Consider the following 24,234-nt stretch of genomic DNA (forward strand, 5'->3'; position numbering starts at 1 on the left):
AACCACAGCCTGATGAGTGAGCTTGGTAAATAGGTAAAATGAGGCGTGCTGCCATCGTGGTGTGGCTTCTGACACTCTTGATCTTGCTATCTTTGTTAATGATCAGGCCAGTTGATGAAATTGTCCTGAGTGCTTAGCAACATCAACAATAAGCGTTCACTTTGAGTGATCAGGGCAATGGTGTGCGGGGGCTTGCGTTTACACGAAGAAAAAAATGGAGATAGGCTGGTTGTAGCATGTGTGGCAGTGTCAGGATGGTATGCATTGGTGCTGTAAATGGTACAGCAAGCTTTGAAGAGAGCCTTGATAACTTTGAATGAAAAAACCCATTTTAGGTTACTAGGCTTTTTACGGGATGCTCTTTGTTGCACAGTTAATTGCCACGGAACAAAGGAGGCAGCTTTGCGCACAGTAGCAGCAGGCAGTCTCTGCATACCACATCAAGTAGTCGACAGCACTCTGAAAATAGTAAAGGCTGCATAAGGCCAGTTCCGTCAAGGAGTAGAGATTTTTTGGCATCGGCATGGAACACAGAATGAACGTATTGACAAATTGAAATGTACGTGCCTCACCAGTAGAACTGCAAGTGTTGATATATTTTGTATGCCCCAGCATGGGCACAGTGCAGTTCTTTATGAAAATAGGCACATATTTGTGAGTCTAGATGCCACGGAATTAGACAAGCCATTTCCTGCCTTTGGTTCAATGCTTGTACTGGAGCAGCATTTCATCATGAATGGCGAAGTGTGATGATTTCTGGCATAGTGTCTAAGGTGCACCATATGCAAATAAGCTACACAGGAAGCTCAAGATGGAAGAAATCCATGAATCTTTCTTTTGCTCTGATAACATTTAGTATACAGTAATCCCTCAATAACACAATCTCAGCTATCTTGAAATATTGGTTAAGTCGAAACTTTTTCTCATCATAGGCGCTATGTATTTGCACCCCTTTATCTCAAAACTTTTTTTTGCAAGACCATGGATATCTCAAAATGTTGGCAGAGAGGACATGCAGCAAAGCCCACTACAGGCAGCTGATAAGGTCTCTGTTCGAACGCTTAGTTCCCCACTATGTGCCAAACAGTCGGGAATGGCGAATTCACAAGGAGGACGAGTTGTAGGATGCCGATGTCCCCATGACCGGAATGCTGACAAATGCCTGCATCGTTGACGTAGCTGTGGCCAATGCAGCTTATCGTATGGATGATAAGGAGCCTCGAGAAGTGCCTATTATGGCACAAACAAAAAACATGCTGCACCTGCTTCGCATCAAGGTAGAATGTAGCGGTGGCAACCTTTGATTTATGCGCTGCATCGAGCAGTTGAAGAACACCTTTCTAAGACCAGATGCGAAGGCGAAATGGGCGAGCATCACGCCATTCTTATGAAATCATAAAAATTTGTTTCCCTGCAAATTATTTTGCCTTTGTTAGCAGCACTAGCTCTTATATCAGTGACCTGGCCAGAAGTTTTCTGCATTTCGGTAACTCGAAACAAAATTTTCAGCGGATTTTATGACTTTCAGTTGACGAGTGATTACTGTATCTCGAGTGACGACATGTAGCAATCGGTGCTTGAGACTTCCTCATTGTCATGCAGCAGCAGAGAACGGTAAAGAGCGTCAGCATCATGGTGCCTACAGCCCGAGCAATAAATGGCTTGTATGTCATAGTCCTGTAGTTCTCAAAGCCTAACTTGCTAGGCAATCAAATGGATCTTTTAGCGGGGACAGCCAGAAAAGCACATGGTGGTCCATAACTACTTTGACAGAGCATCTGTAACGGTATGGGCAGCAATTCGCACTCAACCAACCATGACCAGGCGTTCCCTCGTCATCATTTTGATATTAACCAAGTACAACTTGCATATGTGACTACATGCCCATTATATACTGCCTTGCGTACAACGAGAACTGCCCCCAAACCAACACCACTTGCACTGGAGTGAATTCCGGTTGGAGCACTATGGTTTAAATAGTGCAGGATTGGCAGGGATGAGAGGAGATGGCACAGTTTAGTAAATGCATCCTCACTAGCTGTTGACTACTTAGAGGGGCCGCTATCCTTGCTGAGGAGCTGGGTCAGAGACCCAATGAGATTCGTAGTTGATTACAGGGTGGGTGTCTTAAGTACGAGCAAATGTCAGTAAAGCTGCAAAAGGTAATCAACATTTTCTGCTTCTGGAATTCCATTACAACAGGCAATTTGGCAGGATCTGGTAAAACACCATATTTGGGGACAATGTGGTCAGCTTCTGGGCAGCAAAACAGCACTCTCTGAGATTTAGCTGGAGTCCTAAGGCCATCAGGCCTTTGTTTCCTCAGTCTTTTGAGTGAGCTATTAAAGATATCTCACTGTTATTAAGCTAATAATAGCATAGGCTTCTCATTTCTCATTGTGGCTTCAGGCCATCCCTTAATAAAGATTCTTCGTTACTTACTCATTCAGCTAATGTTATGCTTCTCACATGATGTTATTAAGCCTTCTCATTTCCCACCAGCTCTACCACCATAAGCCAAGACTGTCGAAATGTCACCTGCTCACAGAAATATTCCTACGATCTGTGCAGATGTCTTGGTAGCTTCGTAGAACACTTAGCAGAAAACCATGACAATATCTAATTGTCACCGAGTACACGGAGTGCCAGGGGCACTTGGTGTAAATTGAATACAAGGGTGGTGATTAAAATGAGATCGCCTTCACTTGATACGTATGTGTACAGCAGCTAATGCCACAACGAGGGTGTTTATCCCATGTTGCAAATATTCCAGCTTTAGTCATAATGGAAGAGGAGGAAGGGCTTTAGTCTTGATTGGAGGGAGAACAGGAGGTTTATCACAATATCTTCACATAAATGAAATCATTCTAACTTGCTCACTAACTCTTCGAGAAAATGTGCACATTTCTGTTCCGTGTGCTAAATGAAGTTGTCTCTGGCAGCAGTGCACTTCAAAATTATTTCCCCTCTAGCAGCATATCTTTGCTTGCGGGTGGTTGTATTACACTGCAGTTTGCAGTAATACAACCACCCTGTAGTGTGGTTGTATTACTGCAAATAAATCCCTGTAGCATGGTGTTTGGTTCACATTTGTTTACTTAACTGATGCGGTTTGTTCTCTGTGTACTGTATTTTATGTGGCTCTGGCACATGAATAAAGAAAGTGCAACATTGATGCCGTACCAGTTTCTGTTCCTATCGTCGCCTACCAGCTGCTGTACCCTCACATTTTGAACATGTTGTACTCAGCTGCCAGCAAATCAAAAGGTATGTAAACTAAGGCGTTAATAATAAACAAAGTTGAACTTCTTCAAAGCACCCTATACGGCAAAATAACGGGCCATTTTGAGGTGGAGAAAATGGCTGAGGCCGCCGATTACTTTTCAACAGAGCTCCTGGAGAATCTTTACACGCCGAAAATTGAAGCTATCTGCCACAGTTCGTCTTTTCAAGTCATATATAAAAGTAGATCGTCCAGTATAAGAGCGAAGTTAGCTGCTGTAAAAATACCATTCCAAATTAATAGCTGTCAAGCCGTATAATTTAACAAATTTGCTTGCTGACCTTACGAAAAAAAAAAAAAAAGACGAATACGCAGCAGCAACAAAACAACAGGATGCGGTCAACGGAGGGACCTGACCTCGTTGGGAGTTCCAAATTACAACCCGCCGCGGAGGCTCAGTGGCTAAGGCATTGCGCTGCTGAGCACGAGGTCGCGGGTTCGATTTCCGGCCGCGGAAAAAAAACGCCCATATGTACGAGATTTCGGCGCAAAAGATCCCCAGGTGGTCAAAATTAATCCGGAGCCCTCCACTACGGCGCGCCTCATCGCCTGCGTTGCGTTGGGGCGTCAAACCCTACAGCCAAATCAAATCAGTTCCAAATTACAGCTCCTTGCTGCATTCGCACGTCCATTGGGGCACCAACAAAATAAAGGAAATTATGTGCCGCACACCTGATGTACATACATAATGTGGAGATTTTATTTACGAAGTACGCCGACCCTTGGCCAGGAGAGTGCAGACATTGAAATGGTAATTATTAGTAACGTATGAACAAAAGTACAAGAAAGCCACTGAAGGGTCGCGAACGCGTCCGTGGTGCGGTAAAAACTCACTTTTCGGCGGTAAGGCATCGCGCACTTGCTCCTTAGCATTCACAGGCCAGCTCACCGCTGGCATATAAAGATTATTATTATTGTTATTTGCTCCTAGCATTGCCCGCACACACTCGTTTCCTTGGCGCTTACCTTACCCAAGCGCCCCTCTGGATTTGAACTCTTTTACCACGGTAGCTGGATGAGAGGCGCACCAGCGGCCGTGCTTTTACCTTCCCAAGCGTGCCCAAAGCGCTTGTGGCCCGCTCAGTGGTTCGAACTTCGCACAGGCGCTGCGCCGGTTGCGCCCATCTAGGGTAGCTGGTAACGAGAGTGTTCTCCTCATCGTTGCTACGTGTGACGACATGGCGTCGCTCCGGCTCACCAGCCAATCCTGTGTCGGTATGGTTGCTATGCGCTGGGCTCCCTGCATTTTAGAAATAAGCGCCCGGGATGCCGCGGACGGGGAGAGCTAGCGGGCGTGCAGTTTTGCGAATGCGTCGGGTTGGCGGAAGTTTCTCACCACTGCTGAGATTTTACAATTCTTTCTTCTTCCGTAAGCATGAACGGTAACTAATGTGTACTTTTAAAGTCTTGTGTTCAAATATTTCATCGTGTGTTATCTTTATCATTTCTATCGCTCGTGTTCATGTAAAGTATGCATGAATGTTTGCTCGTTTTGTTTGTGTTTTTAGTTTTGACCGACGAGAAGCGAATGAAATGTGCTTAGAGGATTCAGCACGCGCCAACATCTCTTGTATCATGCGCCCGAATATCAAGTTTTGCGTTTCGTAACTTTTATTTTTGGATGGTCGGCAGTTTTTCTGGTAACTCGTTTTTCTTGAGCTGTTCGTTCGTGTTCGTTTCTAGTAGTTTTCTTGTAACTTGTTTTCTTGGCTAACAGTTTCTTCGTTTTGTATAGTGTGTTCGAACGAACGTGTAGATCTCTAGTGGGTGCATTTTGTCATATAGGAGGAATAGGGCTGTTTAGAACGAGTTGGGCTGAATATAGAAATGTTGTTTCGAGTGAAGTGCCCAACAGTGGCGGATGTACGCATATTTCCGCGTGTGCGTGAGATATAACTTCAATACAGTGAGCCCTTGTATATAATTTTATTTCTGTTTTATAGTGCCTTCTTATGAACCATTTGTAATCCTATCCGTAAGGCACTGAGTATTTCGATGAGTAGCGACCGCGGAGACTGCGCTTCTGTTTTCTTTATTTGGTGATCACTTTTGTTGGATAGCGGTTAATTTGCGTCATGTTTAGGCGACCTGTGGTCCGAGGACACATTTTGTTTCGCGTCAAGCTCCTCAGAACTGAGTGTGCGGACCGGTTAGCGGAGCTGGTTTTTCGATCTTTTTTAGTGTATGAGTTTTAGAATGCGCATGTTATTTTAATGTTATTCATGGTGTCCTTGTTATTTTCTTGTTGTGTCGTGTAAAAGAAGTGTTTCGCCTGTGTTTGACAAGAGACTGTGCGTGTGTGAACCGAAAACGGAACTCTATTAGGTGCACGCGTGTGTGGTGACTGATCCAGCCTACATACTTCATCGACCAACATGTGTGCGAGCCTGTTGTTGTCTTCTCGAGTCCGCATGCCATGTCATTTCAGTATCTCTGTGAGTTGGCGAAAATGTTTTCTTATGTTTTAAACTTTGTGCAAGAGTGAGGGCACTCTTTTTTCCGTCGGGGAAGGTGTCGCGAAGAGGAGATCCCTTGATGTTTTCTGGTTGTTTTTTAAGTTCTGCCCACAGCCAGGGCTCTTCCTCCAAAATGTTGTGTGCGAAAGCGCTTCGGACGCGGCTGGGCGGTGGCCCCCTATTTTTCTGAGAAACGGCTCCGGCACGTGTGTCGGCCCGTCGGCCGACCGGGAGACGACGGCTGTTGGGGGAAGCGAACCCTCGCCTCGGCCTCTGTTACCGCACGCCCTGGCGTCTCCGACCCCCCGTTGCGCGCCTACGCGGGCCGCTGTGTTCTTCCGAAGACCTTCCCTTTTCCCCTGTTTACTTTACTGTGTTTTGTCTAACTACTTGCTCTACGCCCGTAATTCTCCGAGTGCGCGCTTTCGAGTCGAAACCTTGTGTCTGTGTTTTTGGTCCTTTTCACTTTGGCGGGGACATGTCTGATTGGAGCTAAGAAGCGTCTTCCTGATTGGCTGCGGGTGTGCCTTAGCCTTTTTCCACCCGGTCCGCACACGCTAGGATGCGCTTTTTCCCCCAATGCGTCCCCCCAAAGCAAATATAACGCGGCCCCTCTGGCGATTGAGAGAGCGAGCAACACCAGGAGAGCCGCTTCTAGCCGATCGTCGGGGCCAGACGCCGGGAGCCCTTCGCCCGCCAACCATGTTTTGTTGAGTACTCTGAATCTTTTGACTGTCTTTCTAATCTATGTAACAAGTGTATTCATTCTAATTCATATGTGAATGTCACCAAAATACTACGTTACAGTGGAAAGAGCAGCATGGTGGGGTGGTTTCTGGGAGAGAATGGTACGTACAGTCAAGAACGTTCTCCGAAAGGTTCTTGGAAGAAGTGCACTCGACTACGACAGCATAGTAACCATTCTCACTCAGGCGGAAGCGGTTGTCAATTCTCGTCCGCTCACCTACGTGCACTCTCAGGCGGAAGAACTCACGCCTTTGACCCCGTCGCACTTACTCATCGGACGTAGGCTTACAAGTTTGCCCTCCCCCGGCGGTAATATCGTAACGACATCTACGGAAAGTACAGTCACAAGGCAATCGCAGCGACGCAGCGCCCTTATGGATTTGTTCTGGAGACGATGGAGACGCGAATATCTGCTGGAGCTACGTTCGGCGCACTTCGCAGCGGGGCAAGGAGGGAGACATTGTCTTGCTCGGCGAAGATAAAACACCTCGCCAGCTGTGGAAACTTTGCAGGGTGGTCGAGACGTTTCCCGGACGAGACGGAAAGGCTCGGGCCTGCAGAATAGTTCTTCCTAACAAGAAAGAATTACGGCGGCCAGTTCAAGCGCTTTACCCTCTGGAGCTGTAATAAGAATGAGCAGAGGCTCATTGGGGGGGAGGTTGTTAAGAATTCCTCCGTTCTCGGAAGGCGTGTCTAAAGTTTACACGTCGCTGACGGGGAAGAGCTCGGGAGGACTTTGGAGGCCCCGGATCAAGTAATTGAAGAAGAGGATCGGAACGAAAAGCGGCCGCTGTTTACACCATGCGGCGCAACCGAAGTGCCACAGACCCCCGGACGGTGCGGCGCCAGCGAGCGACGTGTGTTTATATGTGTGCGCGCTTGCAGACGAACCGACGCCAACCATCGCCATTTGAGGCACCGAGACTCTCCTCTTTGTTCGTGCCCTTACCCTCTTTCTGTAGTGTATACCTGTGCGTATAATAAAACAGTTCTTCAAGTGAACCCCACACTGTTCGCATCGTTCCTTGGAGATCTGCTGCGCGCGCGGCACCAGCCGCCCCGTTAAGTTACGCGCAGTCGAGCGGGAACTCGCTAATATCTAAAGGCAAGTTCACGCCTGCGGTTTTCCGTACTGTTTTCGACAAAGAAAACACTACTCAACACGGACATCACAGAGCACAGCTGCCGTAGAACTGCCGATTCCGCGTCGGCGGAAATTTCGGCTAGCGTGTCTACGTACTTATCTAGTCAGCCGCTTAATTAAAAAATGAGCAGTGGCTTAGCTACACTCTTAGCCAAAATGGGAGAAAATAAGACTAGCTGCAGCAATTATGCCTCGCGAGGAACATTTAGTCCCCAAAAGACCAAACGCGCCAAGATTAGGGCCGTGTGCAAAATGAAGGGACCAAACGTTGGTCCCTCGACGCGAATGGGACCAACGGGAAGACTAACAGCGCCCTTTGCTCCCGCAACGTTGCTGTTGCTCCCCCTGGCGGGGGCCCTCCGACTTGTTTCTACTTGTTCGGCGGCCAGCGGGGACGGACGTGCGAAAGGTGAGCTGCGGCGGCGACGGCTTTTCCCCATTCGCCCTTTTTTTGAAGTTCGTGAGCTTGCATCGTAGCGTCAGAGTGCCAGCTATTTTTTAAAACCAACGCCAGTCGATACGCTGTGCGGTACTGCCGACGGCGACCTAATTTTTATTTGTTTCGGTCAATATTTACCCAATTTTTTGCTTAACCCTAAAATAGTAAAAATGCAATTTCTCTTTAAACAAGTGGCCCAACCACATAAATAACCGTCCCAGCAGGAGCAGCGTACAAAATGGAAGCTAACCGTTAACTTCTTTTCTCTTGAAATTGCAGTTTTAATACATTTATAGCCAGAAATGTCAAAGCGTGGTTAACACGTGGACGAGAATCTTGAAGGGCTCTAACTTTTTAGGCAAACATATGAACACTAAAATAACAACATGGTGCTGTTAGGACACAAGAATTACTCGCAGACATATTAAATTTTAAATGAAAACGTGATATTTTAAGCAGGAAAATTACAAAAGTGTGGCAGAACGCCGGAACTGCAACGGACGCGTACACTCTGATGCTGAGTAGGGCAAAAATAGTTTCCCCTCGTAACCGCAACTACGTCCAGAATAAAACTAGACAAAAACGGTTAAAATCTGATGTAAATTGGCTGAGTAAGGCATTTTTTTCCATATTTTGCGGAACCCGAACTTGTAATCTGCCGGACCACAGCAGAACGCAAAATGAAGTCTTCCTCGAAGGCGCGGTCTGACCGCCGTAATAAAAATCGTCTAACAAAATTGTAGAATCTTTATGTGTCTCACGGCAAGATTTTTTTTTTTGAGAATACAGTGTCATCTAATGGCCCCTTTTCCAGTACCGGCCCTCCTTGTGGCCGCCACGGCGAACCTAACTGGCAGTAACGCCCCCCCTCCCCCCCCCCCCCCCCCCAAAATTGTTTGACTTTCGGGGAACTCGTTCACGAAAGATTCTCGTCCTGCAGTCCTTTCCGCACCCACCCGTCACCCGTGCCTTTCACATGAATTTCACAGTAGCAGGCGCACGCTCTCGTGACTCATCTAACGTGGCCGAAAGCTTCCTTCACTTTTTTTTCATTTTCGTTGCTCACTCACCGGTAGCCAAGCGCTCGCAGCGTGGTCAGCCTCAAACATTTTTGCCCCTTTTCTTTGAAAGCCTTTTTTTGTGTGCACGTACGAACTCACTGTGAACTGTCCGCAAAGAGGAAATAAAAACGTGCAGCCATAGCCACTCCCCATGCAGAAAGCTGAGAGGACGCCGTTTTGTTTGTTTCGCCCGAGGCTCTTTCTTAAACATTGTTAAATTTATTAAACATTGAGAAAATTTGGCTCTTAATACATTTTTGAAATAAAAACGCATTCTTCGACACCGACATCACAGCCAGAAATCAATAATGACCTTGTTCTATACAAACCCGCACCATCAGCGCAGGAAAGCAGGTTTTCTTCCAATAAATAAATATTCCTTCTTGTTTTCTTTTTATTTTTGATTGCAGTCAAACCATTTTGATTTAGCGTCCCTTTCCCTACATGTCTTGTGAAAGAGAGAGAAGAGGCCCTTGTTTCGTGCTACGTAAGCCTCTGAAAATGATAGCGAACCTGCATGCGAGAAATGAGCAGTCTTTCTATTTTCTGTTGCCCTTATACAGTGGTTCAATGCGTTGAGTGAGGGAGCATGAGTCCCCAGGTTCTATTGCTGGTTTGAGTGGCGTCTTTTCTGCTGGAGTCGGAAAAACAACAATGTCTGAGTTTCGCTTGTTAACTACCGTGGCCATGGTCTTAATTAATCCGTAGTCGTGCAATTCACAGGCCACATTTGGCCGCACTACAAAAAGCGTTGATTTTGCTTCTTTTTGCTTTTTGAGGTACTTTTTACGGATGCTTGTTAGGGCTGCTGGAAACTGCGTTTTTCTCAATTTTGCGTCCTACCATGAATAACACTTGTTTTGTTGCCCCATTTATTTCCTGCAGGAGCGTGATGACATACGCCCATTGCCGACAGCGTCACGGAGGATGGCTGTCTCCTCTCAACGGACAAGTACCTCAAGACAAGTGGAGCATGCTTGCGCCAAGGATAGCAGCCGGAATAGCCCAATACTGGGCGCATCGCCTCAACAAGGTGTGCCGTACAGGCCTTCGAAATAGAGACTCCAACGTCAAGAGTAGAGTACGGTTTACTTTTGTTGTGTATGTTGCTGACACAGTGTTGCAATAAAAAGCTTGAAAGTAACATTTTCTTTGTCGTGAGTACTTTGTCGTTAACAAGTGGCCAAGAAATACTGCTTCTGGTCTCTTGTGTTTACTCCTGTCTTCTGAATTGTCGGTCTAATGGAACGACAGTCACTCATGGAGTACTTGCACGAGCCAGCACATCGTCTTTTAGTATGCACGGTTAATCCAGAGGGGAGCATTTGCAGGGATGAACATTTAGTCTTGAAAGCATCAATTGGTCTAGGGAGAGTAATGGGAAAGATTAACGATTGATACTCAGAGGACCAACGGTTGGTCTCCAGTCGACTAACAGGGGTGACTAACAGTTGATCTGCAAGGGACCAACAGTTAGTCTTTATGGCGGACCAACAGTTGAACCATCAAGGGTCTAAGTGTAGAGGGACTAACAGTTGGTACCCTTGCCGTTAGTCCCAAAAAGGACTAATTCTAGTGGCAACGCAGTTAGTCCCCAAAAGGACTAACGCCGATGCCCCGTTAGTCCTTTTTGGCTAAGAGTGTAGGCTATGCCAGGATGTACGTACGTGAGCTAAGGTTCAGCTGGTAAGTATTATGTTTCCTGGTTGTCTAGGATTAGCTGATTATCACGCTTACTGCTGCTAAAATGATTCCCAATCCAGTCTAGTCCAGTTCAGTGCAGTCCAGTCAGTGCTCCTCGCGCATGAGCAGCACGGCTCTCCAGGAGCCACGTGAAACGGCTATCAAGCGGCTCCGGCGCAGTGACAGACTTGGCTACTGCGCAACGGAGCCGACAAATGGGCACGCGCCGGCGGCAGTGCGTCTGGAGCGGCTATGACGTCACTCCTCTGGAATGCGCAAACTGGCGAATGTGGAGACCCAATTGTGGACACCCGTGCCCAAATGCGGACACCCGTACTGCGATTCGATTGGATTTCCAATACAATCCAATGTAATCCTATCCTATTCAATCCAGTCCAAATCCAATCCAATCCAATCCAAATCCAACCCAAGCCAAGCCAAGCCATTTCAATCCAATCCAATCCAATCAAATCTCATGCTCTTCGCGCTTGCGCAATACGGCCCTTCACGGCCCACGCGAAACTGCTCAACCTCGGCCAGTGTAGCTTACGCTACAAAAAGCGATCGTGGACGTGATGCAAGCGCTGCTAATGCAGATTGTTGCAGCCGCTGGAGAAGGACGCGCGACGCTCGAGGCAGCGGGTGGGGAGACGCGCGCTGAGAGCAGCCGGCCGATCTGCCTGCAAGTCTGCTTACAGGTGTGTTAGGCTTGACACTGCGGCAGATATTCGATTGCTGCTCTCGTAAGCGGCGCAGATGACGATTTTTAATGCCACCCGCCATCACATCATTACGTCTTTTTTTGTATGGCCAGCTTCTTTTGATACCTGAGTGTCAGTATAGTGGTAACCAGTTATCCCTCGAGCTACCTGCGCCTGCCTGCGCCACTTCGCGGCCGTGGCCGCCGCCCGCACAGAGGTATAAAAAGCCATAAAAATGCAATGCCTGGAATCGCTGCAGAACTTGGGTCGCGACCAGTTTCCCGATAAGCCATCGAAATCCCGGCGCCACCACCGCCAACGATCCGATCGTTTATAGCTCGATAGCAAAAGCTCGGACCTCCGACCGGAGCGGCGAGCCGGCGACAATCGCCGGAATTGCTTTAGCGGGCAACACAAACTTGCCAGGTGTTTGGATTTTGTTTATTTACTCCACATCCAAGTACATGTCGATCTCGCGAGTACCTCCGCGGGATGCTCGGTTGCGTTAGGCACACTTTAAAATTGTTTTTAATATGTTCTAGGCTGCATTTGCCGCTACTACTCTTGTAGATGATGTGTGCTTGGTCGTACCAATCAAACTGAATTAGCGTCTCGAGTGAGGCCAGTTGGTACATTCTGAACATACAAAAACAGCGCAAAAAACGAGGACTACGAAAAAAGGGCACAGACGAGCGCTGACAAACAACTGAGCGTAGTTTACGGCGGCTTGCTTATAAATACGCTTGTCACACACAAAATAAACGCGATCACATCTTGTCGTCGATGGCATTAACACTAAAAGATATAAGTTACTTGAAATAGTAAACGTGTGAGTGTAGAAATGACACGATGTGATTGCATCCATCTCATGTTTGTGTAAATCCTCTGTTTTTTGTATTTTGTGTGTGACAAGCGTATTTATAAGGTAGGCCGCAATAAATTACGCTTGGTTGTTTGTCAGCGCTCGTCTGTGCCCTTCTTTCTTAGTCCTCGTTTTTTGCGCAGTTTTTGTATGTTCACAAATCTAACGTACAAGTTACCTCAGCTTCAAAATTTCGTGTCAGTACTCCTTTAACTGATGTGCTTAAGTGCGTCGGTGGTACTTTGGAAAACCTACGAGAATTAAGACGCAGGCACCAAGCAAACTCCGAAAACGAGGGAACTTATAGCAAAACGTAAAAACATAAAAATGTAGAGCATGGCGGACCAAGCTGAGTTTGCGGAGCAGTCGAAATCGATTAATAAAAGTAACATGAATGACATTCGTGCATTAAACATAGCGGTGATCGTGGAACCGAACCACTGGCGACAGAAAGAAGCCTAAAAACAACCAAGAATGAGTTAGCCATTACCAAAGATAATGTGCACACTCGTACACGAGCAGGGTAATATTATGCCCACCCCAGAGGACAAAATACAAGTAGCGGAATGATTATCAACCAAGCTATACGCCAGTGACGTTAGATCGGGAGAAGGTACTGAGTGTACAAGCTGAGTGTACAAGAGTGTATGGCCGCAGCAGAGATACTGTGGCAAGCGATCTTGTGGAGGCGTATCATATAAAAAAGAGGGGCAAATATTGTGTTGCCAGATGCTGATGCAGTTACGGGAGAGTGAGTTTGGAAGAAGTGTTTCAAAATAATCTAGTTGGTAACGAGCGCTCGTATAGTCTACTTGTGTTTCGCTGTTAAAGTCGTTTGCGCTCTGCTTATAATTTTTTAAAGCCACAAAACAAATCTTCTAACAAAACATTTTATTAAGACCACGTCCATGTTATCAATCACACAATAGCGGAGCGTAAGAAATCCCTTTATTTGGCATTTATAGACTATGAAAAAGCGCTTGATACAGTAGGTGCTGCTTCAGCGCTTGAAGCATTAAAACACCAGTGTATAGAGAAGACGTACATAAGATTTCTAGGTGACATATGTGGGTATGTTTGGCAGGATAATGCTTCACAAGCAAAGCGAAAAGTTCCCAATTCAAAAGTGAGTATGAAATGGAGATAACATCTTGCCAAAAGTGTTCATAACATGTCTGGAAGGGTAATTCAGAAAGCGTGACGGGGCAAACGTAATATTACGGATAAAGGGGAATACTTGAACCATTTGAGTTTGCGAATGACATGGCATTGCTGAGTGAGTCTTCAAATAATGCTTCAGGATCCACAGTCCAAATACCTCACCGTGGTATTAAACATAAATAGGACTAAATTTGACGTAATGCTAACCTAACACGGTGGTAACACTCTCTTTAGCCTAGGTAATGAAATGCTATAACAAATAAACGAGGGAATTTGGAAAAGTATTCAGTGTGAATCCCATCCAAGAGAAAGAAATCCGGCACAGAATACGTATTCACTGAGGGAATTCGGCCGGCACCACCAAAAAAAAATATATATAGTATTAAGCGAGTACACACTTCCGCTAATGATAAACGCAGCGGAAACTTGGCGTCTTGTTCAACAACTAGCAACAGCACATAGGTCGCCGCAACTGCCCATGGAACAAAGCACGTTAAAAGTAACGCTTAGGGACAGGAAACGAGCTTACTGAATCAGAGTAACTAGGAGAAACAAATGGGCTTAGGCCGGTCATTTATTTGAGGCGAAATGACAACTGGGGACCACCAGAAATAACTTCCGAGAGGCGAGACTAGAATTAGGGGAACAGAGTCAACTCGCTGGTACGATCTATTAAGAAAACTAGGGAAAAAAGAAGGGACATGATCTGCGCAGTTCCGGAGCGGCTAGAAGCCACTGGCTTCGCCCTGCAGTGATCTTTACGGGACTACTGATGATGATAGTTATTATGAGCATAGGGAAGTGGTTTAACGTAAGAAATTATATTTCTTTTCATTGCTTCAATCCATTTCTGTTTGTCTAGTTGTTGGAGCACTTTAGGCAAGGTTTTCTTACATTCTGCCTAGTTTTACGGACTAGGTAATACAATTAGGGCGCATGGCATGGCCCGTCGCAAAGGGAAACCGGCAGAAGCAGCAAGAGAAACCCACACTTTAGTGCTGAAATATGCCGGAAATAAGTGAAGTTGTAGCTGTAATAAAAATTATTTAATATGAGAAAAACATTTTCAGGCAAATCAAGCACAAATAGCGTAACACACAGAGAGAGCGTATTGTTCTCACTTTCTTTGTCAAATCCGTGCACCATTTCGTGTCCAATCACCATCCCGATTCCTCCGTAGTTTAACGACCTGTAAGAGAAGAAAACATTTTTAAGCCTTCTTGTAGATTTTATTACCAGAAATAAATATGTACAAATGAAAGCGTCGCATATGGTGCATAAAGCGTTGCCTATAGGCTGGCTATTTGTGTCGAGAACATGCAGCACTCTCTTTGCTATTGCACTTAACCGCTTCAAGCAAGTGCGGGTGTTCTTTGCACTCGTTTTTGGAACGATAACAAAAGGTACTTTTCTTGAGCTCAGAATTGCTGTGGGAAGGAATGAAAATGCTGAGCAATTGTTGCAGAAGGCTTGACGCGACCTTATGAAAGCTTCAGTTCGCATTTCAGGCGTCCTGACGGATAGAGCCCAACACAGTGTTCATCAGCCTACTCAGGTTCACTGCACGACGAAGGCCTCTCCCATTAACCTCCAACTGCTCCTGTCCTGCGCTGCTCGAGTCCACAGTTTACTCCCAATTTCCTTATTTCATCTCTCTATCGGATTAATGGCCCTCCCCTTCTTCTGGAACCGTCTCTTGATATCTACTTGGCATCCACCGTATATGTCGACCGGTTGTCCGTTCGCCTCACTACATGGACAGCCCAAGTCCACTTGTTTTTTTATTTCAGCTATGATAGCTTCTACTCCAGTTTATTCTCTGATCCAGATAGCTCGTTTCCTGTCCCTGTGTGTTACTCCTAGCATTACGCATCCCATGCCGAGTTGAGCCGACCTAAGCTTGATTTGTAGTTGCTCCCTACGGCGCGAAGGTTCAGCTCCATACGCCAAAACCGTCAGTATGCAGTGCTTGTAGAGTTTCTTTTTGAGTGACAGAGGCACCTTATTTTCAATATTTGGTAGCGCTTGCCGAGTGCTCTGCCACCCATGACGGTCTTGCGTTGTACTTCTCTTTCGTGATTTGGGCCAGCACGAACCATCTGTCGGAGTCTTCTAGCGTTTCGTTTTCTGAGCTGAAGACAACTTCTTTCGCATGCTTAGTGCTCGTTACCTTAGATTTATTGATACTTATTTTTAGCCCCACTGGCATGCTTCCTGATTTTAGTTCCTCAACCATTGTTTTCAAGTGCTTTCCAGTCTCACTGACCAATCCTATGTCCTCTGCAAGCCTCAAATGGCTCAAGAATACCCAGTTTATCAAAACTGTATCCTATGTTTTCCCAATCAAGCTTTCTAAACACCCCCTTCAGACATGCTGTGAATAGTTTTGGCGAGATGGTGTCCCACTGCCATACCCCCTCCCGGATCGGGAATTTATCGCTTTGCTTGTGGAGGGTTATCCTGCCCGTGCATTCTTTATGCATGCCTTCGAGAAGTCTTACGTAGGTATACCCTCTGGCCTTTAAGTGCTTCTAGCACGACTGTGGTCAGTACAGAATCAAACGCTTTCTTATGGTCTATAAATGCCACGGAAATGCGTTTTGTGTATTCTTCGGGTTTTCTATCCCTTCATTGATCTCGGTTGATCACGGTGATCCACAGTTGAGTACCCTTTCCTAAACCCAGCCTGTTCTCCTGATTGTTGGAAATCCAGGCTGTCGCCTATGCCGCTAACTATAACTTTGCTAAAAACGTTGTACACAGCAGAGTCGACTGATGGGTCTCTAGTCCTTCAGGTCTTTTGGATATGTCTTCATATGAATGAGAATAATGCGAAAGTTTTTTTATGCTGGGGGTACTTTTTGAGTATTCAAGTATTCCGAAAATAGTACAGCTAGTTTTTCCAGAACAATATCCCCTCCCTTCTTCAAAATATCCACGTTTATGCCGTCATCCCATGCAGCTCTACCTCTTTTCATTACCTTGAGATCCTTTCCTATCTACTCTTTAGTAACTTGTGGAACATCGCAAGTTAGGGTTGTACTCTCAACAGTTTCCCCTGTTTTAACGGCGCTGGCACACAGCCTGGTGTATAATCATTCTGCTACCTTTATTATCTCGTCCACTTTACGCGTTATGTTACCCTGCTCGTCTTTGAGAGTGTACATCCTGTCTTTGCCGATGGCTAGCTGTCGTTTAGTTACTTTCAAGCCTCCTCTATTTGCGTCGTTTCCTCGATGACTGCCATGTTGTATGCACGAATGTCGTTTGTTTTACTTCTGTAATCACTTTCGACAGCTTGGCCAGTTCAATCTGCTCTACCGTACTTGATACTCTCATTTTCTTACGTTTGACAATTAGTTCGTTTTTAACAAGAATGTGCTTGATGCCGGGGGACGCAATTCTCACCGACGTCGTATCCGTCACAAAAATTACATCACCAAAAAAAGGTCCACTGGCGTGGCGGCGCTAGCATTCGAGCCCACGATCGGTCTGGCCGCAACGGGAGCTGTTACATGCTCTACCAACCAAGCCATGAACTCATGCCCGGACAGACGTACGAACGCGCCTTATTTCATTCACTCTAATTCCTCCGTTCACATGGTGCTGCCGTCTGAAGCGAATTAGTGCGTCATAACGCTAATGAGCGCCGATAGTTGGCGCCTCGATAGGACAGCGTATAGCAGCGCAAGCTGCTGTGTTTATCCGTCCGCCGCCTATGTGGAACGCCGCTCAGCTTGTGGAACGCCGTCGCCGCGTTCCACAAGCTGAGCTCGTCGCAACGCTAGGGTCTGGCGTACACGCCACGGAGAAGGACCAATGCGGTCGGACCTTTTCCGAAGGGACCTGCAAGCAGGACGTCATTCGCCAGCAGCACGTGGCTTGCCAATCACAGCCACAAGACTGCTGCCGACTCGCAAATCATGCTGCTGTCGCCGTAGCGGACCGTGACTTCACCAAACGATTCTCTGTTTGGTTTCGTTCGGACAGTTTTCGAGCGCCTCGGGTTTCAATGGGATTTCCGCAATGCTCCAGCGTGTGTAATCCAGTGTATAATGTTGATGCGTCTAACGTTGCCATGCCGAAGAGATATAAATAGCGATGTGCAAGTTCATGCAGAATAAACATTCAAATGCTCCTGTGAAGGCACATATGACTTTCGAGTTTTGCAGATTACTATGAAAGAAGGCTTAACCAGAATTCTAAGTTAGTTTTCCACTTTGTTCCCAACACGTTGCTTGTCCCGCAGATTCACTGATTGCTGATGTCATGCTGTCATTTAGCCTGCCTACACTGACCTCGTTCTGCTCGTTCGAAAGCGAGAATTTGTTTTTAATACTTTTTTTTTTAAGTTGTGCGATCTGGCTCTGACTGACTCCATGTGGGGTTCTTAGTTTTCGCGAGTTTCTTCCTTTCTCTTTTGAAATTCAGCCTGAGCTTGTATCTAACAATCTTACGATCGCTGCTCCGAATCTTACGTAGTCCCTCTACTTCTTGCACAATGAACTACCAAAATTGCACTATATGTACATACACAGGAAGGAAGACAAACAATGCGCAAATCTCAATGTCTAGTTAGCGCAATTTTCTTAGTTCATAATGGACCAACTAGCCTAAGAGTTTATTTTCCCGAAGCGTCTTGCACAATACCTTGGTTGTCACTTTAAATGAAGTCAACTTCGTTTTTTGCTGTACCATCAGGACTTTTCCATGTCTCTTTGCCTGTACTTTCGATTGCAAATGAATGTGTTGATCAAGCTCAGGTAATTTCTCTGCGCAAATCCCACCACCAAATCTCACCCACTCGACTGTTGCGATTGTCCATTCCGATGTTTCCCACAGCCCTTTCTCCTAGGCAACACTCCATACCTACAACACAGTTCGATTGCGTGGGAGGCTTTAACAAAAAGGCCGGTAAGAAGCTAATAGGAGCTTCTTGCCGACCTTTTTGTTAAAGCCTCTCATCACAAGCGAACTGTGTTGTTGCTTTCTTCATTGCTGATTCGACATCCTCGCAGAAACTGTGTACGACTTCATTATCATAGCTGGTTGTTGGCGCATAGGCGTGTAGTACCTTGAAGCTGTATCGCTTGTTTAGCTTGATCACGACTGCCGCAAATCTCTCGCTAATTCTTAAAACCTCCTCGACGTTTCCTGCTATTCTTCTGCGTATTAAATATCCCTACCCGTGTTATTCCTTTTTTTGGGTTGTCTGTAGCACAGAATATGCCCGCTAGTGAGCTCCATGAAGCCTTCTCCGGTTCTTCTAACTTCGCTTAACCCTCTAATACACAACTTCTAGAGCTCCTGTAGTAGTACAACTAAGCTTCCATCGCTTGACAGTGAATGAGTTGGATGTTGCCAGGGTCAAGTTTCAATGGCGTCCTGACCGGACGCAGAGATTCTTAGCATCCTCTGTTTTATGGTTGTTCTGACCGCCGCCGTCGACAGGTGCTCGAATGCTGCTGGGTTCAGAGGGCCGAGAGTTGATTTAGTTACTCATGGGAGGTGGCAGCCAAATACTACACCAGGGTGCTAGATCCTTCTCTGGTGAGGGAGTGCTGTTTGTGTACCTAAGAGCCTTCCTAGCATGGTTGAACCTTTCTATTATAACCTCTTAGGTATCCGGAATGATGGTTGCTTCCGGAGTAGGCAGCACTCCATACCTACATGGGTACGGCACAGAGCCAGACGAAAAATTACGCACACCTCCCTTCGCGGCAACCCTGGTGTGATGCAACGCATCTCATGGGGGGTTCCATTGGCGTTTTCCATCGTATTGATTACGATTATAGCCGGGATTCTCACGCGAAGGGGAGATCGGTGTAATTTTCCATTTTCACCATGCAATACACATGCAGTACACGTATGCTCAGGAGCCGTCGCATCAAGCAATCGTCGAGTACTGCGAGAGAGTGCAAGCGTAACGAGGAAGACCGTCGACTGAGACCGCTGGAGCGCGGCATGCCGCTTTATATTAACAGCGCCCGAAGGAGAGGAGAGCGCGGAGAGAGAGAGAGTACTGAACATGCGGAGCGCCGAGCGCAGCGCCGCCCACCGGCGCCTAGCAACGGAGTGAGGGCGCGCTGCGCAACCCGCAGCTGTTTGGGAGAGAGTGTTCGCTATCGGAGAGAGGAGAGGAGGAGAGCCGCAGCTGTGCGGACAACGCCGGACAGACGCAGGAAGGACAGAGGGGCGAGCATGAGATGCGTTGCATCTAAAAGATAGCGAAAGCGAGAAATGCTTCCCCCGGACGACGTTGCCACGCAGGCCTGCAGTGATATTGAGCCAGCGTTTCTTGTTTTTGCTTTAGTGTTCGCGCGATTCTAAATGAGTAAGCTGAGGCGTAGCTTACTGATGAGAGATCCACTGACGTCCATCAGTTGGAAAATCGAGCCAGGCGGTGCTCAAGTCTATAGCTACAATATATGGCTAGTTGGATGCTCAGCTGGCCAAAAGGGCCCCTGACGATATATTTGCTTTGATGTGGATTGTAATTGTAATGTGGAATTGTAATTGCGTTGTAATGTGAAAGTTAAATGTGCTCTCTCTTTAAATCATTGCATTTATTTAAACCAGAAACAAAATTGATTGATTGATTGATTGAGTGTTTGACGCGCCGACGCTACAAAGGTGATAAGGCCGGCCGAAGTGGAGGGCTCCAGATTAATTTTGACCGCCTGGAGGTCTTCAACGGTCGCCGAAATCTCGTGCACACGGGCATTTTTGCTTTTCGCCTCCACCAAAAAAGCAGCCGCCGCCGGGAATTCCACCCGTGTCCTTGTGCAAACACGCAAAACGCCTTAGCCACTGAGCCACCACGGCGGGTTAGAAATAAAAGGGGAAATCAGCAGCATATCTGGCCAGTATCCTTATTAACAAGTTGTTACACAGTTTATAAGAATACTATGACTAGCCCCGTAAGAAAAAACAACTGGGTGCAGGCTCGCTCGTCACATGATGTTTCGTAATAGGCCGGTTAGTCATTGGCCGTTTGGTCATATAGGATCATTCGTCACAGGGCATTTTGTCACTTAATGTTCGTCACAGGAGGGATAAAAACAAAATTTGCGGTGTGGGTTTAGAAGTACGTGGTGATGCGGCATCAGTCATTATCGCTTGTACAAGTTCCATGATGGTTGCTGAGTTAGGAAAATGTAATTATAACTAATTTTACCCACGTTGTTCTCACAAACTGTGCGGTTCTCGCAATCCTTTTCAACAAGGTGGAGTTCAGAAGTTTTGTAGTATATTTTTCCCTACCCGTGTCGTATGACACATTTCTTTTGGAAAGAGAAGTATGACAGGAAAGAGAGAGCGTGTTAAATCAAAAAATTAATTTCAACCACCACCTGCAAAAAAGCAAAAGGAAAGGCCAACCCACGTACTGCGAAAGGGTCAACCTGGTACGAATTATCAGAGTTGAAGCCACTATCTTCCTGCCCCCTCCCATTTTCGACATCCACACAAAATGAAACTTCCAGACAAAATTTCCAACAATGGGTAGGTCGGTGCTACCTACCACGTTCCCCATTACGGGACCACTTAGAACCAGATGCCTCTTTGACCAGATTTCTTATGACGAGTCGTCGGTGACTAGTGGGCCTGTCCCATGGAGGGTGCCGAAGCAGGCCGCAACTCTGGAAAGGGGGCGCCGGTTCTTCTTCTTGTGGCCCGTCTTCCAAGAACTTTATTAGGCTTCGTCTCTGCCTCACCATTCTGCCTAAGATTGTTGAACTCATACCTATTGTCTTGATCAACCCTAGTCACCCTACTTGCCTACTCTGGCTTGCATCCTTTGTTGAACTTTCTCAGATGTACGGCCAAAAAGACAGAAAAAAAAGAAAAATCTGCCTTGCTTCTCTCCTTTGAATCGAACCACCCTTCCTACTTCGGTGAACCCACATGCGTTCAAAAAAAAAGCACGTGGACATTCGTTTTTTGCACCTATTGCTAACTTTCTCATTTGTCGAACCAGCCTATGACGAATTATCCAACGTGGCCAAACGGCCTATTGACCAAACGTACTATTATGAACCGGCCTATGACGAAACACCATGTGACGAACGGCCGTATCCCAAAACAACGAAGGAAAAGCCACGCCACCCACATACGATGTCTCCAATACAAAAAAAAACGAAGACTTACCAAAGAAAAGAATTCGCAGGGTATTCAGACATGACGAAAGTAGAAATACATGACTAACGCCAAAGACAATAAAGAGATATTTAACTAGGGGAATGTAAACAGGATGACGACATTGTTATGCGCGTAGGAAACTACGTAAAGTGGACGTTTTTGGTGCCAGGCGACTTTATTTGTGTGCGTATATGGCCGTTCTTTTACTGGCTTTCCCTAAAAGACGGGGCGCGCAGCAGTGCATCGGTGTGCACGGTACGACATTCGTGAACATTCCCAGAAAACGATGGGGCAATTTCTCCCCGCGTGACAAGCGGCGAAGCGGGCGATGTCCGCTTGAAAATAACACCTTCGCGGTGTGTTTACGGCAAATTTACAAAGGAGGACGGTGGACTTTAGGCTCAGAGAGCAAATAAAAATAAATGAACATGTAGAACCACTTTGTAAGATAATATGCTGTTTACAAAAAAAAAAAAGAAAACGTGAACGCTGCAAACGATGGGGCTTTTGCACAAAAGACTAGCTTTTCTTTGACCATGTTTGTTCGCTAGTATGAAGCAAAGCGTAGCTCCTGAAATACTTATTTATGAATAATGAAGAAATTAGGCGGGCGGCTTGTACCAATCGATTGCAGTTAGATATAAACACGTTCACTTTCACACCACCACCACCACCACATCACAGTCCGTGCCAGTTGAATTTTTAAATTAAAATTGAAATTCCAGGCTTTGACAAACATCACGGCGTTAGCTGAATATAATAAGTATGGGCCTACGAAATGCGGAGTACAGGCCGGGAAACCTCCCTACTGTTTTCGACGTCTACGTTGCTGTGTAGGAAGATCTGTTGCTTTCACAGCGCAACACTTGTATGCGTCGACGAGTCCTACATCGGTTTTTGATACGATAGCCACTTGAAATATCCTGTTCGTGCTCCCGCACGCACACATCTCCACATTCCTCCACCGTGAAGCGAGTGCGCGCACCAGAGAATGCGTCGCGGACAGTCTTGATTGATGTTGCTGGTACATTCCTTTCTTGAATGCCTGTTAAACGACCAGTTCGTCACTTTTCGGAAAATGCACACCACAGGCCACGTTTTTATATCGAAGATCGCTGTCTCGCTGCACGTGCACCGGTAGCAGCAGCCATTTTTACGACTGCTGTCTCGTTTGCGCCGTGATCTCGCGAGAGGCTCGCCCTTTAACTCCGCTCATTGAAGAAGCTTTTCCGGGCATGAATGTCCTCCGCCGGAGTTATTTTGGAGGTTATTGGCTTAACTCCGTCCTAGGTCGAAGCAATGGTATGTTATCGCATCGTATTTACACCGTCACTGGGCTAACGGTGTTTATAGGCGTATAGTGTATCATGTGTCGGTGGCAGTAAGACGACACATGAAGTGACTGAGGCAAAGCAGACGCGCGCAGCTTTATTGGGCTTGCTTATACAGCCGCCAGGATTACCAGATGCTCCAAACAAAAACCGCCCAATCATAAAGTAAAACTCGCCTAAATTTCGCCCAACGCAGATACAAATCCCGCCAAATTTGGCCGAAACGTCGGCCAAAGTTTTGTAATGCATAAAAAGCACATATAAGCTGACAGATTTTTCAAATTAAGGAAAATCACCCTGTAGTTACGCAACAGGCAACAATCCAGAAAACTAAAACACGCGCGCTATGTGGCAAGCCCCTGTAGAGGGCGCGTACACACGGTCATTTTCATCTTTCCACTTCATCATCATCATCATCACCAGCCTATCTACGCCCACTGCAGGGCAAAGGCCTCTCCCAGTCTTCTCCAATTACCTCGGTCCTGTGCCAACCGTGACCAATTTATCCCCGCAAACTTCTTGATCTCATCTGCCCATCTAATTTTCTGCCGCCCCCTGCAGCGCTTGCCTTCTCTAGGGATCCACTCTGTTACCCTTAACGACCAGCGGTTATCTTGCCTTCGCATTACATGCCCTGCCCACGTCCATTTCTTCTTCTTAATTTCTACCAATATGTCTTTAACATCAGTTTGCTCCCTGACCCACTCCGCTCTCTTCTTGTCCCTTAATGTTACACCTAGCATTTTCCGCTCCATTGCCCGCTGAGTCGTTCTCAATTTAAGTTGAACCCTCTTAGTCAGCCTCCAAGTTTCTGCCCCGTAGGTGAGTACCGGTAATATGCAGCTGTCATACACTTTCTTCTTCAGCGACAATGGTAGGCTGCTATTCATTATCTGGGAATGTCTGCCATATGCACCCCACCCCATTCTGATTCTTCTAATTATCTCTGCCTCATGGTTGGGATCTGGGGTCACAACTTGGCCTAAGTAGATATATTCGCTTACCACTTCCACTGCCTCGCCACCTATCTCAAACTGCTGTACTGTCCCGAGGTTATTGATCATTACTTTAGTTTTCTGCATATTAATTTTCAGGCCCACGGTTCTACTCTGTTCGCCCAGTGCAGAAAGCATGCTTTGCAATTCGTCCCCCGAGTTACTTAGCAACGCAACGTCGTCAGCAAATCTGAGGTTACTGAGGTATTCTCCATTAACCCTTACTGCCACC

The 24,234-nt window shown here is 46.5% G+C and overlaps 1 protein-coding gene across 1 annotated transcript in view; it reads right to left on the minus strand.

Moving 5' to 3' along the window:
* Nucleotides 1-24,234, minus strand: part of LOC144164798 (neprilysin-1-like) — a 508,128-nt gene that overhangs the window by 57,283 nt on the left and 426,611 nt on the right. The window contains exon 18 of the mRNA XM_077695065.1: nucleotides 14,659-14,726. Within this exon, the coding sequence (XP_077551191.1) occupies nucleotides 14,659-14,726 (68 nt within the window). The remainder of the gene's footprint in view (nucleotides 1-14,658; nucleotides 14,727-24,234) is intronic.

The sequence above is a fragment of the Haemaphysalis longicornis genome, unplaced genomic scaffold, assembly GCF_048455015.1.
Source record: "Haemaphysalis longicornis isolate Haplotype H1 unplaced genomic scaffold, Haemaphysalis longicornis Haplotype H1 scaffold_14, whole genome shotgun sequence".
Lineage (NCBI taxonomy): Eukaryota > Metazoa > Arthropoda > Arachnida > Ixodida > Ixodidae > Haemaphysalis > Haemaphysalis longicornis.